Source organism: Orbicella faveolata, unplaced genomic scaffold, assembly GCF_042242905.1.
Source record: "Orbicella faveolata isolate gen_17 unplaced genomic scaffold, um_ofav_v1 contig_13, whole genome shotgun sequence".
Classification (NCBI taxonomy): Eukaryota; Metazoa; Cnidaria; class Anthozoa; order Scleractinia; family Merulinidae; genus Orbicella; species Orbicella faveolata.
This window is the reverse complement of record NW_028301540.1, coordinates 30,152,677-30,168,201: the sequence shown is the minus strand read 5'-3', so window position 1 is coordinate 30,168,201 and position 15,525 is coordinate 30,152,677. Positions and strand designations below refer to the sequence as shown.

Here is a 15,525-nt window from a genome sequence, read left to right as displayed (position 1 = left end):
GTTAATCGCCTTGCAAATGCAGCCCCTTCTCGCGAAGTACACTGGTCAGCGTAATTCTCATAAAAAGGTTACGATCTAACGAAATGCCTGACTGACTGATTGACTGAATGACGGACTGACTGATGGACTGCCTGACTTACTGACTCACTAACGGATGGACTGACTGACTGACTGACTGACTGACTGACTGACAAAGCAAGTGTTTTCTTCCCGTCAACTAACTCTTATAACATCCTCTTACCAGGCTAACACGCGTTACAAATAACTGTAAATGAGGATCCTGATAGCTTAGTAGATCGATACTTTTCATTTTGAGATAATGGAATTACACTATCTCCTAAAGAAATTCTTTTCATTCTCCGTCCCCACCCATGCCACAGCTAAGCCATTTGATCAATTGTTCCAATAGCAGTTATCAGTAAGGTTATCGAGCACATGTGTTGAACAGCATTTCTTAAAGCTAGTAACAAACTCAACCGCTTCTTTCGCTTGCTGTCTTCACTGATAGACGGTAAAAAGGGCAACCGTAGTGTTAGCGTGACATTAGTTACAGGCCAAATAGACCGCCTATTAATCTTCGTTGTTATCAGGGGTACCCAACGGATGGTTTCGGTAAATTATCTGTTCGGAAGGCCTCTAATCCCCTCTGATTTTCTAAAGAGAATTGTCACCTCGAACTTTCGTGATATGAGAAATTTAATGTCTGTTGTTTTCGGATCGTAAAAAAATGTTGTTTTGGGTACCGAAAAAAGGTCAGCTATCACTTTCGGAAAGACGATAAGACCTAAGGTTTTCGGGGAACGGACAAAAAAGCCTTAATAAATTCGAGAATACCCAAGTTCCCCTAGAATAAACGAACAGATAAAATTTTTTAAGCACAACCTAAAATTAACCTACAGAGCTTTAAAAGTACTCCAGATAGCCTAAAACAGCGTTTAAAAGCATTCGAGAGAAAATGGTCGTTGGGTGCCCCTGTGTTATCTCCATTTTTACAAATAAAACGGATCAATGCAGGTTTTTGGCCAAACGAAAAAATAAAAAAATTAAACGAGATCACCTTCGGAACAATAGTTGATAGTCTTGGTTTATCACCAGTGTAGCAGAGTTCAGACAACTCGTTCATTTGATTCTTTTCTAAAATGTGGGTCAATGTTACAATTTTGATTGGACACTTTTCGCGCGTTTCTAATGGGCTGGTTTGAAAGCCTTCACGGTAGCTCTCTAATTTCTGGAAGTGCCTGTTTCAAAGTGATCGGAAAATCCAACTGCCCCAAAGCATGACCTTTATCTCTCACCTCTAGCTGAGTTCAAACTTGACGCACTGGTTTACTTTGGATTGTATTCCTCCTTGTTCACTGTTGAAACAGAAGGATTTTCCAAAAGCTAATGAGCTCCGGAAATGCTGGTTAAGTGTGGTAAGTGGGTACATGCAACTTTGCCCATTAAGAACCCTTCTTTTGATTGTCTCTCACCGGAAAACTCTTTGTTAACGCCGGTGAAAATTTCAATTAATCGAACAAGCGCTATCGTTTTCAGAGGTGACAAGAATCTAGGACAGACGTTGTCACAGTGTCCTCCTAAGTTTTCGAGAAAACAAATTCGTGCGGCAATAATACCGTAGGTGGTGACCAAAGAGAGCTTGAAACAAAAGCGCCACTTTCTATTTTTAGTAGTGTGTTTTCCCGGGGGGACACACCTTGTAATGAGGTTCCCTCTAGACCTCACCTTGTACTAGAACACGAAACAACAAGATAACGAAAAGCTACACAATTTTGAGCCATTTCCCCAAGAGTGTCAACAAAGAGTGTAAATAAAGCATTGTTGTTGTCGTTAATTTTGTTAGGGGTCCGTTAGTGTGCCATACGCTACTGGACTTCACGCTCATGTTTGGATTGAGTTGCCAGACCAAAACGAAAAGATTTGTATGCGTTGCCTCAAAACCACGCCCTGTCCAGCAGCTCATAGGTTATAAAGCGGTGCAGAACGTTTAAAATAATAAACCCCTGAAGAGCGCCTTTAAAACAAACCCGACTAATGTAGGTATTATAATATCTCGGAGCGATTTCTCTAGTTTATGATAACTGAATTATAAAATAAAACCATCGGTGTTACTTCCCCCTTATAAAAGTGGCAGAAAAATCATGTTTCTCACTTGTCGGTTCGAGTAACAACAATTTCGTGGCTGAAGTAAAATTTCCCGTGGAACTATACATAAAACCTTGTCTGAGTCCATGTCATTAAAATAGGTTGTCAGACTATTGTGTCTGAACATGGCCAGAAAGGCAAACATTGAACATGTCACTGCACACGCAGGAATTAACCTACACGAAAAAAAAAAAAACATCTTATGGATGAGTTGTTCCAGGACGTTGGAAGCCCTCCAGAAGAGAAATTCTTTTCAAATTGTGCCAACTTCCAAGAGTATCGTACGTGAAGGATCCTGGTGCGGGTCATTAGGGCGTTAGACCAGGAACGCCGTTAGGTATTTGTTATGATAAGACTATCGCGCTAGCGCTTACTGCCCTTTTATAACCACGATAACATATCACTCTCCACCAATGAATGCAAATATATTCTCTAAACATTTTATCAGTTGTTTATTTAATATAACATTTTAACAAAGTATTCAATTTGTGTTTGTATAATCAAACAAATAGACACTTTTTTCTTCACGAATGTATAAGTGTAATGAAATTGTAGTATTTTGCTGACAATAAAATCCTCAATAACTCAACCGTTAAGAATTCAAAATCGTATTTCACGAACGTTGTATCTTAGAAAGGTCTGTGATAAATGTACACGAGTATATCCGTCCTTATATGACGTTAACGATTAAAAACGATTCGATACATGAGGCCTTCGTGGCTTAAAAAATCAAAAGTTGCCTTGGATAGCTTCCTTTTTGTCTAAATCTGTGTTTGAACCCGATGGACGAATCATTGAAACTAGTTGCCTCATCAGTTGGCCCAGCACCGACAACCATTGTGTGCAATATGTTCACATTCCGAGGATAGTCCCCCGTGCTTTGTACTTGATAGAATAGGTGATAATTTCACCGATAAGTGGCTTGTCATATGTGGATGAAAGATTTGAAATACAACTGTCCTGCAGTTCGTGTATCTTGGAGAGGTAAGGGCACGCTACTCGTAATCCTCCCAAATGTATTCCCCGAGGTCCAGGTCCAACAAGTTGTCTAAAAAAAAGGGCGGAAAAATGATACATCAATAAAAACATGAAGCAAAAACAAACAAATGCAGCTTTTACGGATTTTCTCTTGAGGCCTCCGTGATAAGAGATTGCGCGCTCGATTCAAGCCTCTTTACAGGCAAAATTCAGTCGAAAAGTTTTACGTTCATGCAGTGCGTAGATGATTTCAGACAGCAGATAATGCGAGGCGACCAAGGAAGGAAGCGATTAACTGGATAATCTTGGATGTTTACATTAACAATGAAAGGGTAGAATTATTATTTGTAAACATGTTTCAAGACGACAACGGTTATCTTTCTACACATCTTAAAAATTCCCTTCCTCACTGTTCATGGAATATTTGTGGTGAAAATTACGAAGCAGGAGCTGAAATTTCCCTTCCACTGAAATAATTTTAAAATAAAGGATGAGATATGTAAGATTACCAGACCTCCCAGAAACCTGAACTGATGACACTGATCCCCGTCCCACAATAATGGAGTGAGTGAAAAAATCAAGGTGTATACCTTCATTGTCAGAGAATGGTTCAAACAATAACTTTGGAAGACCTGCAAGACTCAAATTGTCGTCAAGGCTTGGGAAAGTTGGAATAAGCTCCTCGGTAGCGATTCTCTCCAGACCTTCAGGCGTCGTCTCCAGAATATCTGTCAGGCAGGAGATGTACACAGCAGCCAATCGGATGGTCTCTGTTTTCGAGGGCTTCTTCTCTCCAGGAAAAAGTGGAATTAAATCACGGAGTCTCTCAATGTGCGCGTTGAGAGTTTGCACCCGGCATCTCTCACGTGCATTGGCCATTCTCCTCTGCCGGCTGACTCCAGTCAAGCGAGGTCCTCGCCTCCTAGGTTTCTTTTTCCCTTGGTTGCTACAAGGCTTTGCTGTTATTGTGGACTCCATGGCTGGCTGCTGTGTAATGAGCTGCACACACAAGTGATGTGTGTTTTAACTGAGGCGTGGGTACAGTATCGCTAAACGAGCTACTTATCGCAGCATTCCAGGGCTTGGCTTGTCAGCTGGGTTTCCATTTTGAGTAGACATCAAAACGGAACTCATTTGACACTATTATATAAAGTCCAGAAACATAAACACATGATATTAGCCAAGATAACGCTCCTTTCGTGCTCCACGATGTAACGTGCGTGCATTTCGTGCTACAACCCTTTTCTTGCCCCCCATTCCCTAAAACGCCACGCAGAACAACGACTTAGTTTTCCTGTGATACTTTCTGCAGATATCGTTGGAGTCATCTAGGCCCTTTCTCCTTGTCATTTCAAATGAGAATATGTACCATTTGAGTCGTGCCTTGTGTGGGATCGGAGCTTAAACTCCTCCGCAGTAATAATTAAAAAACACTTTATGATTTGTGATTATCGGTAGCTTATGACAATACCCTTGAACGTGCTGTTCAAGGACAACGATATCCCAAGCTTTTGGCGCTAGGTTTGGAATCACTTACATGTTCAACTACATCTGTGTCAACGCTTCTATAAACTCGATCGGAAAGACTGAGGATTTCTTTCTATCAGTAGTTGGTATCAGACACTGTCACGAAGCATCATGCCTGATGTTACACACATGCTACTACGTTTGCAGCTGACTTTTTGACCTTTCGAGGTTTGTTTTTTTGTTTTTGTTTTTTTTTGCTTTCCGTGTTTATTTGTATTAAAAACACTAGGCCTAAAAGGACTCTATACAATCACGCAAAATTCCATCTGGGAAAATTTTCAGACTAGGAAAAATTCCTTTGTCAATTTAAATAAGACTGGTTTCCTGTAGGACAGTGCCACCAACCTTGAGGTTTTATGTGTCTGGTAAATTCTGAAAAAATTGAAAAGAAAGTATATCATGCTTTGAGTTTTCTCATGCGCGGGCCCACACCTGCAGTGGGAATGATACAAATTATGTTTGAATGGAGTTTTGAAAACTCTCGTTTGTAACAGTTTGTTAGTCGTGTTACGTTGCCCAATGCAACGAGCTCCCTCGTCAGTCCAAACGACTTCAATTCTAGTGTTTATTTAGCAAACTGCGAAGTTATCAATGCTATAGATGCAAGAGCTATCAGTGTACCTCAAACGAACGAAACTAGAGGAATTTTCTAACCCAACGATGAAAACATTTGTTTGAACATTCCGCTTAACACGTGTTCAAATTAACGATTTTGACTTTTGCCATAAAGTTCTAATTTACGAGAGTTTATCTCTCGGAAATGAACAATATCCTGTATCATTAATCTGAAAGATCCTTCAGAGATGTGTGTTTAATTAAGACTGCGCTCTGCGAGATTATTTGTTAGCCAAGAAACTCAGACTCGAGGAGCCAGTATTGCCCTAAACCAGATTCGCCGATATTGTGCTTCGATGCGTAAAGGTTGCGGTGCCTACAAAAACATTGATAACATTTACAGCTATTTTTACATTATTCCTCGCGGTTATGTAGCCAGAACATGCAAGCAACCAAATACGGTATTTCATAATTCTCTTGCTTTTTATTAGATAGTTCTGCCTTTTGTCGAGAGAAAAGATATCTGTTGAAAATACTCCAGAGAAAGGTGGGGGATTTTAAACACAAAGGAAAACTTTCCCATATTTATTACTGTTTCTAACAAGACGCGCCTTTTTTTTTTTTTTTTTTGCTTTGTTTTGCTTTGTTTTGTTTTGTTTTTTATGGATATTTCTCCCCAAACTTCGTAGCTAGCGAAGCTGGAATAAATTTCTAGAGTTGGCGTTGGACGAAATTTGACCAACGTTTTTGCCTCTTATCGCAAATTGTATTTCTTACCAGTTGATGTGTCGATAAGCTTTCTGCATTTGATTTAAGCCCCAGCAGATAAGAAACGTTTGCCAAGAAATCGCTGAGCGGCGGCTGAACAAAAGGCTGTGGAGCAATTTCGGGTCACCTTGGGTGTGGTCCAATATTTGTTGAACTCCGCGATATTCCATGGGCAAATATTAGAGGCGTTAATGTTTGTGATTTGTGATTGCTTTATTAATCGGCTTAATGTTTTATTTTTCGTCCACGCTTTGAATCCAAATCAAGCGATCGATTCAATGTTGTTCGCAATTTTGGTCTTTCAGTGAAACTTAGGTGTGAGTAAGTAGTATTTGAACTTTCTGTTCTTACTGGTTTCACTTTTTATCCCATCTTTTCGCTGAAAGGGTTTATGTTAGAAAAAGGATGACGCAATATGTCTGGACTGGCAGGATTTGAATGATCCAGCTTGGAAGTAAAGATGGAAGAAATAATAAAAAAAAAAAAAGCAGCAAGGTAACCCCTAATTCAGTTTCCAACATGTTGGCGTCTTGTTATGTCCATGTGCCAGTTGAAATGAATTATGAGTTATGCCATCGTAATGAAGAACTCGATTTTCTGTCATACTATTATCTGCATATTATAAAAAAACTCCGTACCCGCTTCCTTACCCAAATTAATTACGGGTCGTTTGTAAAAGTTTTATTTTCGGAAACCGCAAGTGACATAAACTGTGGAAATGAACCCATGAAGCAACCTTTAATTAATATGCTATCTTACAAATGAGACAAATAGTTTAATTAGCGAAGATGGTAGCCTTTCAGCGTTATACGTTTACTGATGAAGAATATCCCGTCCCGTGCAGTCTTGTTATTCTGATCATAAATACCATGCTTATATCTTTTGCAAAATCGACAGAAGGCATATCGCACACAGTTTCAGTTTACGTTTAATTAAAACAGGCCAACACTAGGGTTGAGATAGATGTAAGCCCTTTAACTTAAAATAAACGATAAAATAAACAGAATCAGTTTGGTTTAATAACTGCTTGGCTAAAACGGTGTGTTGTTTACACGCGAAAAAATGGCCTCTTTCTGTTGTTGCTTTTCTTCGTTTTCTCCAACTAGGAATATATCTTATTCACGCAGAGTTACGCGGCAAGGCTAGGGGCTTCAGGCAAACCCTTGATTTCACTTAAATGAAGAATCACTGACGTGTGAACAAGTAAGCCTCATTAGCAAAATTTTCACGAAAGCACATTTATGCATCTTCTTTCGAAACTTTTCGTTAGTACCTTATCAGTGTGAAAGTACCCATGACCAGCGCTAAATGGACACTTAGAATAATGATTGAGAAGATCCAGTCAATCACGCGTGTTCTTTAGGCGAAAAGAATCAGTGCAAGCCGGTTTACCTGTGAATTGCACCATGTTGGCCAACGGCCGGAATACCAATTGATACAAAGAGAACAGCACGGAGTTGTGCTTAATACGCACATCCGGGTGATAGTAGTGTTTAAACAGTTATATGATAAATAAATAAATAAAACGAGAGCAGGGGCCGGTTAAACTGTCCGTACAGGCTGTAATTATGGAGGATTGTGCAACACGGGAAACTGAATAAGTCAAGGATTCTTTTAAGTCCATGTTAACGGGCAGATTCACAGTATACAGTAGATAGCAAACGAGGAGGCCTTCTGATATCAAGTTGTTGTCCTTTTCTGTCTTCGTTGTTTTTTAATCGCTTAAAGTGGGGCATCGATACTGTTTTGCTTAATCTTAGTTAAGTGCCGAATAGCAATGCTGACAAACTGCTAACAACACCAATATTTAGCCCATCCCCAAACACTTAGCCCCACGATCGAGTAAAATCCACTAAGGGCAATCAAACATAGCTGCATCCAACAGGATCCAAGTTATGTGCAGCGACAGCGGGGTCAGGTAAATCGGTGAATGCCATCGAACGCGAGACGGAGCCAAATTCAAGGAGAAAATGTCCAAAGAACCATTATTTGAATCCTGTCAAGTTCTGTGGTTTTAGACTTTTGGAGATTTTTTACTTTATGATGATAATAATGTAATTTTGGTGCCTTCATTATAGGAAATAACTGTGGGAAGTAAATGTTTACAGCCGATACGTAAACTGACAACCGCCCACGTTATTTTGAACCCGTCTGCACGGGAGGTTTTTGAATTGCAAACAGTTTCTAAACGTGTTCAGTTTTCAAGTGATGCAATTAACCAGAAAACCCAATCGACTTTCAAAATGAAAACTCCATCAGTTCGAGTACACCTGAGAAATTAAGAAAGATACAAATTTTTACAAAAACATAGCACTGCCGTAAATCATAGAATGAATTGACCCCCGCCATGCGCTCGATGGTAGGGAATTTAGTTGAATCTCATAAAATAATCCGGCACTCGGATTTTAGGATATGTTAGTTAAGTAAGACACGCTTATCTCGTACATGGGCTTAATCAAATGACAAGGGTGTTGGTGTCCAATCTTTACTTTATTTGTGAAAAAAAATTACCAATCTTTTTGCTTATATTTGGGAGCTAACTGCAAAATACAAGCGTAGTTTATCATCATAAAAAGTCCTGTTGATATAGTGAACTTTCTCATGGTGCGGTTCCCCTTGCTTGGTCGCATCGAAACATTATTCCTTCGGGTATTCTCTAAGAACCATGCGGCAGCATAAGTTTATCTCGAACACGTAGAAGTTGGTAAATATAGACGACTTAGTTTACTTTATACTGTTTACTTAGCTTTCACTTTCCCACGCGCGAAGCTTGTTTTTATGATAACTTGTTTGAGTAAGATGGATATCATTTATTAAAACAGTCAATAGTTATTTTAAAAAAGCTCAACACTACTCTCGTCGGATAATTTAATTACTTGCACGCTAATATGTAAAACAACTTCAGGTTTGAGAGAAAGTAAGTGGAAATAAGTAAGCTATGTCCTAATATTGAGACCTCAGGGGTGGAAGAAAACGTCAACAGGTTGCGTGATAAACAGTAACGACTTCAAAATGACGAGGTATTTGATAACGTTGATATTTTTCACAGATCACTGGATGGTACATTCCAAGCACTCAAGAAACATTAGGCCATCCAGTTTTTCTACTAATGTACACTTGATACTCTGGTTACATTTTGAACTTTCAATGTTTTAAAATACTGGTGATAGCTCGCTGCCAGCGCTGCCACTTAGTTCGTCCTCTTTCCAAAAGAAAACTGCCAGTTCTGTGACAAATTAAACAAAGAGAGCAAACAACCTCAGTTTCTAATTATCTTCGATATCAAAAAGGCTTATCTCACTCTGGTTAAATTGCTTAAGAGTTGAGCAAGTGAGATATATTTTAATTATAAAAGGTGTAGTGTTTCCTTCATGGAGCAAATTCTTCTCGTAAATAACGCTTTGCAAACAATTATAATTTTGCCATAAAGGTCCTGTAATTATTGTTACCTATTTGTTGTTTCTTAAACGAGAGGTTTCACTCTAAATGATCGCATGTCAAACGTTCACGACAAAAAAATAAGTCACATAATTACGTTACCTCCCGTTTCGACGTCGAACGGGTCGAACTCCAAAGAAGTTACTGACATGTCCTCATCCAAGCTTTCGCGTACCACCATTTGATGATGATCAGGGTTTTCTATGGCTAAGAGCTCTGTCATATGCGAAATATAAAGAGCTGCGAGCCGGATTGTATCCGTCTTGGACGGTCTTCTCTCGTTCGGAAATAGCGGAATGAGATCTCTCAAGCGATCTATACTCTCGTTGATCACATGGACACGATTCCTCTCCCGTGTATTTGCAATTCTTCGCTGCTTGCTGAGACCAGTCAACCTGCGACCACGCCTCTTTGTCTTTTTCTTTGCAGTCGTTGTTCTTGGAGTCTCATCCTCTGCTACTTCGCTGTCCATGTTGTTGCCCGTGCAACGTACATGTAATTTGCTTTAAAGTATCTGTTTTCTTTTAAAACGAAGACAGCGCTTCAGCAGCCAGATTGTTGATCACTATCGCCGGGAAGGCATTTTTAAGCTATTAACCACCGTGTCACAGACGTCATAGCTGGAGCCTTCTTGACTGCGGCTCGATGATATTATTATCTAATAATTGAAATTGCGCTTTCGAAAAGAGAAAATAACCCAGCTATTGAATCTGCCCATTTTGAGCATCAATCGAAACTTAGTGGGCGACTTGAAGTCGTGCAGTCATGCAGCCTTGATAAAAATCTACTCCCTCAATTCGTAATCTAAGCAAACATACCTCAAGGGGTCAGCAACGTTCACAAGATTGCGTCCGCGATACTTGATATGTTCCTTGTAGCTGGGTGTCACGGAAGTGACACTTAGTGACCTTCTATCAGCAGCTAATCCAGAGAGTTACTCGAAAATAAACTGTGGTGTGTAACGACACTGACGTAATCTAATTGCTCCTGCGTCAGAAGTTTCGAGCTCTCTTGTTTCTATAGGAACAAGGCTGAATTTTCATCTTGAGCTTGGAGCACGATGCCAGCCCGTTTCAGAATATTGTTTTAATTCCACTAATTTGTAGACGTAATAACATCACAAACGTGTGTTTTATCGTTTTAATATTTCTAATAATTTTCATTAATTTAGGGCAAAGGGGAACTAGGTGGGCAGGGATTAGGGAGAAGAGATTGGGGTACGTGATCACACCACCGAAGTCTGGATTTCGTTCCTGTTCATCTCGACTGGATTTAACGCGGTATTCAGTTGAATGAGCTATTGTTCAAGCTTAGCTAGAATAAATCTCACAATATTAATAATTCCAAATTAACAGTCGATACTGCTTCTCAACAGGGATAAAATGCTTGTCGGACTCTTAGAGGAAAGGCATGCTGCAAACAGTCAGCATGTACTAGCTTTTCCTTTGAACATGCAATGGACTGGTCTGCTAAGACGCATAGAAAGTTCTCTCAAAAGTCAAGGAGCTGGTCCATGGAATACATAGGATCTAGAGTATAAAACGAATTACCATTATCGTCGCGTCCGGTCTCCAAGTCCGTTATCTTCAAGTGGTTTATCTAAGCTTCTTACTATCTCAAACAAAAACCCGCTTTCTGTAATTTTATTATTTCTCTCTTTTTTTTTTGTGGTAACTCTCTGTCATGGTCGCTATGCAGTCTCCAGCATTCGCGGCTATTTTCGAACTCTGGCGCGCTATCTCGAACCAAACATGAAGTCCCCCCCCCCCCCCTAACTTATCTTGAGTGAATAGACCTGCCTTTTCAAACTGGTGTAAATTGTTTTAGCAAGATACCGACTTCTAAGGCCCTGGCATGTCTTCAAGGAGCAAATGTAGTGTTATCCTGGCTCTACCGTCAACAGCTAGACCGAAGGAAGGTCCAGGATCACCTGAGAAGGATTAACAAGCTTCAAGTACATAAACCTAATAGTAATCGTGTTTGCTTAAAATCAGTGAAATACTCAGTGGCCGTTACTTGGAATAACATTTCTGACACCTTAAGATCCTTGAACACAATGTCACCGTTTTACAAAGCTGTCCGCAACCTTAGGTTTTAGTTTGTAAATTATTTTTCTATAGGTTAAAATCACTACTATGGTTATATCTTGTAATTTAGTCTATTTTCTCTTTTTTCCTCCTCTTTAATCTGAATTTTACTTGTCCACTATTCATTTCTCGGTAAATTAGGATATTCTATTACTAGAGGCCTTATCAGCCTCACCAACCCGGGTACAAATAAAGCTGTTATGTATGTATGTATGTATGTATGTAAAAAAGTAGGTAGGGGTACCAACTCAGGCAACGAAAATTCATTTTAACACTAAACTAATAGGCCTTATCACGGTTCTCGACGCCATCTTGGAGGGTCGGAATTTAGAGCATCGTATGGCAAATAACTATTTTTAAATATTGATTTTGAACAACTTATGAATCGCAACTTTACCATACTAGGTAGCAGACTGTGTTCACCAAATTTGAAGGACCTAGCTGGGCTAGAACACGTCTCAGTTAATAGTTATAATTTCCCATACATTCCTGATTTGTATTTTTTTTTCCTGCGAACCGCGTCTACCCAGCCAAATTTACAAACAAATGTATGGAAAATTAGAAAAATCAACTGAGCGTCTTCCAGCCAAGCTACATCCTTCAAACCGTGGTGAATACAATCTTCTACCTAGTATTTTAACGTTGCGATTCACAAATTTTAAATTGTGTAAAGTACAATTTTTGAAAACGTTATTTGCCATCGAATTCCCATACAAACACTGTAATTTCTGACCTCTTTGCCTACCCGTCAAGATGGCTTCGAAAACCGTGATAAGGCCTATTGTAGTTTATCACTTGTAGTAAAATCATATTCCACTTACTGAACCCACTAAAAATCCTAAAAAAAATAGATATTTTTTCCTAAGTTTGAAACGCACTTTGAATGCCAAACAATAAAGTTTTGGCTATCCAGTGTTATCGATTAGCAACATAATCAATGAAACAAAGTTTGAATGGCTTTTGGTCAGAGGCGTAGGGGAATCTTAGGACTTGGGAAGGGGGTGGGGGGGAGGGGAGGGGTGAAGGCGGTGACCTTATTGCCCGAAAACAAATACACAATGCCCGAAAGCGTGAGTGTTGTTCAAACGCGCTCAAATTGCAGTAAAAACAAAACCACGATTCTCGCGTCTAATGAAACTGTTATCATTCCAAAAATAGTTATTTTGAAAACTCGCATACCCTTTGACCTCGATCGACAACCAGATCAACAGTTAATTGTCTTAATTTCTGTGAAGTAGCTTCCTGTACACGTTAAGTAGCTTTTCAGCTAAGCGGAGTGGTCAAGATTAATAAAGAATTACTCAATTACTTACTTACTTGCTCGTGCGAAAAGTTCGAGAAAATTCTAAAACGGCCCTTTTTGGAGCCATTCCAAAAGACTTTTTTCAGAGCCACCACAAAATCAAAAGTCTTGGTCTTCGTTTGCTTTGGTTCTTTTGTCATTGTTTTGTTGATGGAAATAACGTCCATCTCGTGGATTTCTACGATACACGTTTAAACGAACAGAACAGAATAACTGGATCGTTACGTCATTTGACCTTAACTCCGTTTTGACAAATCAAACGTCAGAGAAAGTATAGCCTACAAGCTTGGCCTTGACAACCTTTTAGAATGTTTTCTCCCGAGTACTTTTGCCCGAATCATCAGCGCTTGGCCCGAAAAAAATTCAAGAATTTCTGAAACTGGGAGGGGGGGGGGGGGGAAGGGGGGGAAACTGCAGCCCCAAGCACCTCCCTGGCCCGAACGCCAAGAGTTTTGGTCAGAATTCGTTGATTTTGTCTGTACTGATTTTGTTCATATTTAAAATGAAGCTGTCTCGGCTAGGACAAGTTATCCCGAGCAAACCTTTTTCTTGGCCTCGCACAAATTATTTTGTGATGGCTTTTTGAGAGGTGGATTTTCCACCTTGAACTTGGAGCCCGATGCCAGCCCCTTTCAGAATATCGTTTTAATTCCACTAATTCGAAGACTAAATTCCTGTACATGACATAACAAACATGTTGTTTTATCATTTTGATAATTCTAACAATTTTACTTAATTAAGGGCAAAGGGAAATAATTAGGTGGAGCAGTGATTAGAGACTAGAGATTGGGGTACGTGAAAAAATTACAGTCACACTACCCAAGTCTGGATTTCGTTCCTGTTCATCTCGTCTGGACTGAACGCGGTATTCAGTTGAATGAGCTATTGTTCAAGCTTAGCTAGAATAAATCTCACGATATTAATAATTCCAAATTAACAGTCCATACTGCTTCTTAACAAGGATAAAATGCTTGTCGGACTGTTAGAGTAAAGGCATAGGGCAAACAGTGAGCATGTACAAGCTTTTCCTTTATACATGCAATGGACTGGTCTGCTAAGACGCCTAGAAAGTTCTTTCAAAAGTCAAGGAGCAGGTCCAAGGAGTACATAGGATTTAGAGTATAAAACGAATTACCATTATCGTCGCGTCCGGTCTACAAGTCCGTTATCTTCAAGTGGTTTATCTAAGCTTCTTACTATCTCGAACAAAAACGCGCTTTCTGTAATTTTATTATTATTATTATTATTTTTTATTATTATTTTTTTTTGTGGTAACTCTCTGTCAGGTCGCTATACAGTCTCTAGCATTTGCGGCTATTTTCGAACTCTGGCGCACTGTCTCGAACCAAACATGAAGTTCCCCTCCCCCTCATTTACACCTCTTATCTTGAGCGAATAGACCTGCCTTTACAAACTGGTGTAGATTGTTTTGGCAAGGTACCGACTTCTAAGGCCCCGGTCTGTCTTCAAGGAGGAAGAGTAATGTTATCCTGCCTCTATCATCAACAGCTGGTCCAGTGAAAGGTCCAGGTTGACAGGTCCGAAAAATCTGAGAGGGATCAATAAGCTTCAAGTACATAAACCTAATAATAATCGCTTTGGATTTTAATCAGTAAAATACTTAGCGACCGTTATTTGGAACAACATTTCTGACACCTTAAGATCCTTGAACACAATATCATTTTTTACACCGTGCGAGATTTGTTGTCGTAAATTCATTGAGGATCTTTAATGTATTCGAGCTTAGTCGCTTTCGCGATAGTTTCCCTTGCCATGTGTTCGAGTTTGCATGATTCTGCTGCCATTTAGGTAAATGAGTTTCTGTAACTTTTCAGTACTGAAATCTTCATCGGACTAAAACAAGTTATCCCCGTAATCGGCTTTAGACTGAATTACTTTGATCGAGCCCTGTTGTACCATCTGTACGAGCCACTAGGGCTCCTAATAACGACACTTATTATTGTCTCTTAGTCAGTACGCGCGCTGTGATTGGTCAATTTAGCGGGCCGTATTCTGTTACAATGTACGGCCCGCTAAAATTTAAAGTTGTTTTTGGTGCTGAATGTTTCGTGATTTTATCACCAAGTGTTCCTAATTATTTTAGCACGTAAAAGTTTTAAACTTTCTTTACCTCTGAATTTGTGTATTAAAACCTGCCCGGCCAACGACTTAAGAGTCAAACAACGATTTCAAATTGCCTCATTTTGCTTTCGAGGTGCGTCAGAAATTGCGTGAATAGAAATCATTCCCGAACCCGTCAGACACACAGTAGAGATATAATATATATCTTACTAACCTCGCTTTCTCGGTCCCTACTGTAAGTTACGGGTCCTCGTTTCTCCCCTTCGTTTTATGGCCCGCGCGCTTCGCGCTTGGGCCATAAATCGGTAGGGGAAAAAACTCGGTCCGTAACTTACAGTACGGACGTCGAACTCGGTTATTAAGAGGTATTGATTATGCATCAAATTATTACCGGTAAGAGTCTTGCGTATTTCAAGGAATATTTTGAATATTCCAACTGAAGAGTACGCACAGTTGCTACACCAGATCAGCGAGTGACTAAATGTTATCAATTCCAAAATGTCTCAATCATTCGGGGCTTCATACATTCTATGCCAAGGATTAACAATATGGAATGACTTAAGAAAGACAGTAAGGTAATATGTGTATTCATAGACTTGTATGTATTTCGAAGAGACATAAACAAATATATTATTCATCAAA

General features: G+C 39.6%; 2 protein-coding genes across 2 annotated transcripts; both read right to left on the bottom strand.

The window, feature by feature from the left end:
• Positions 1-2,573: 2,573 nt before the first annotated feature.
• LOC110054249 (transcription factor Atoh7-like) lies at positions 2,574-4,728 on the bottom strand. The gene is made up of 3 exons (XM_020760613.2): positions 4,661-4,728; positions 3,714-4,263; positions 2,574-3,193 (listed from the first exon to the last, which is right to left on the bottom strand). Exons 2-3 carry the CDS (start codon positions 4,099-4,101, stop codon positions 3,141-3,143), a joined length of 441 nt encoding a protein of 146 aa, XP_020616272.1. The 5' UTR covers positions 4,102-4,263; positions 4,661-4,728; the 3' UTR covers positions 2,574-3,140.
• A 3,716-nt stretch (positions 4,729-8,444) lies between these two features.
• Positions 8,445-10,188, bottom strand: LOC110054361 (uncharacterized). Its single transcript, XM_020760746.2, has 2 exons — positions 9,514-10,188; positions 8,445-9,199 (listed from the first exon to the last, which is right to left on the bottom strand). Exons 1-2 carry the CDS (start codon positions 9,881-9,883, stop codon positions 9,126-9,128), a joined length of 444 nt encoding a protein of 147 aa, XP_020616405.2. The 5' UTR covers positions 9,884-10,188; the 3' UTR covers positions 8,445-9,125.
• Between the last annotated feature and the right edge of the window lie 5,337 nt (positions 10,189-15,525).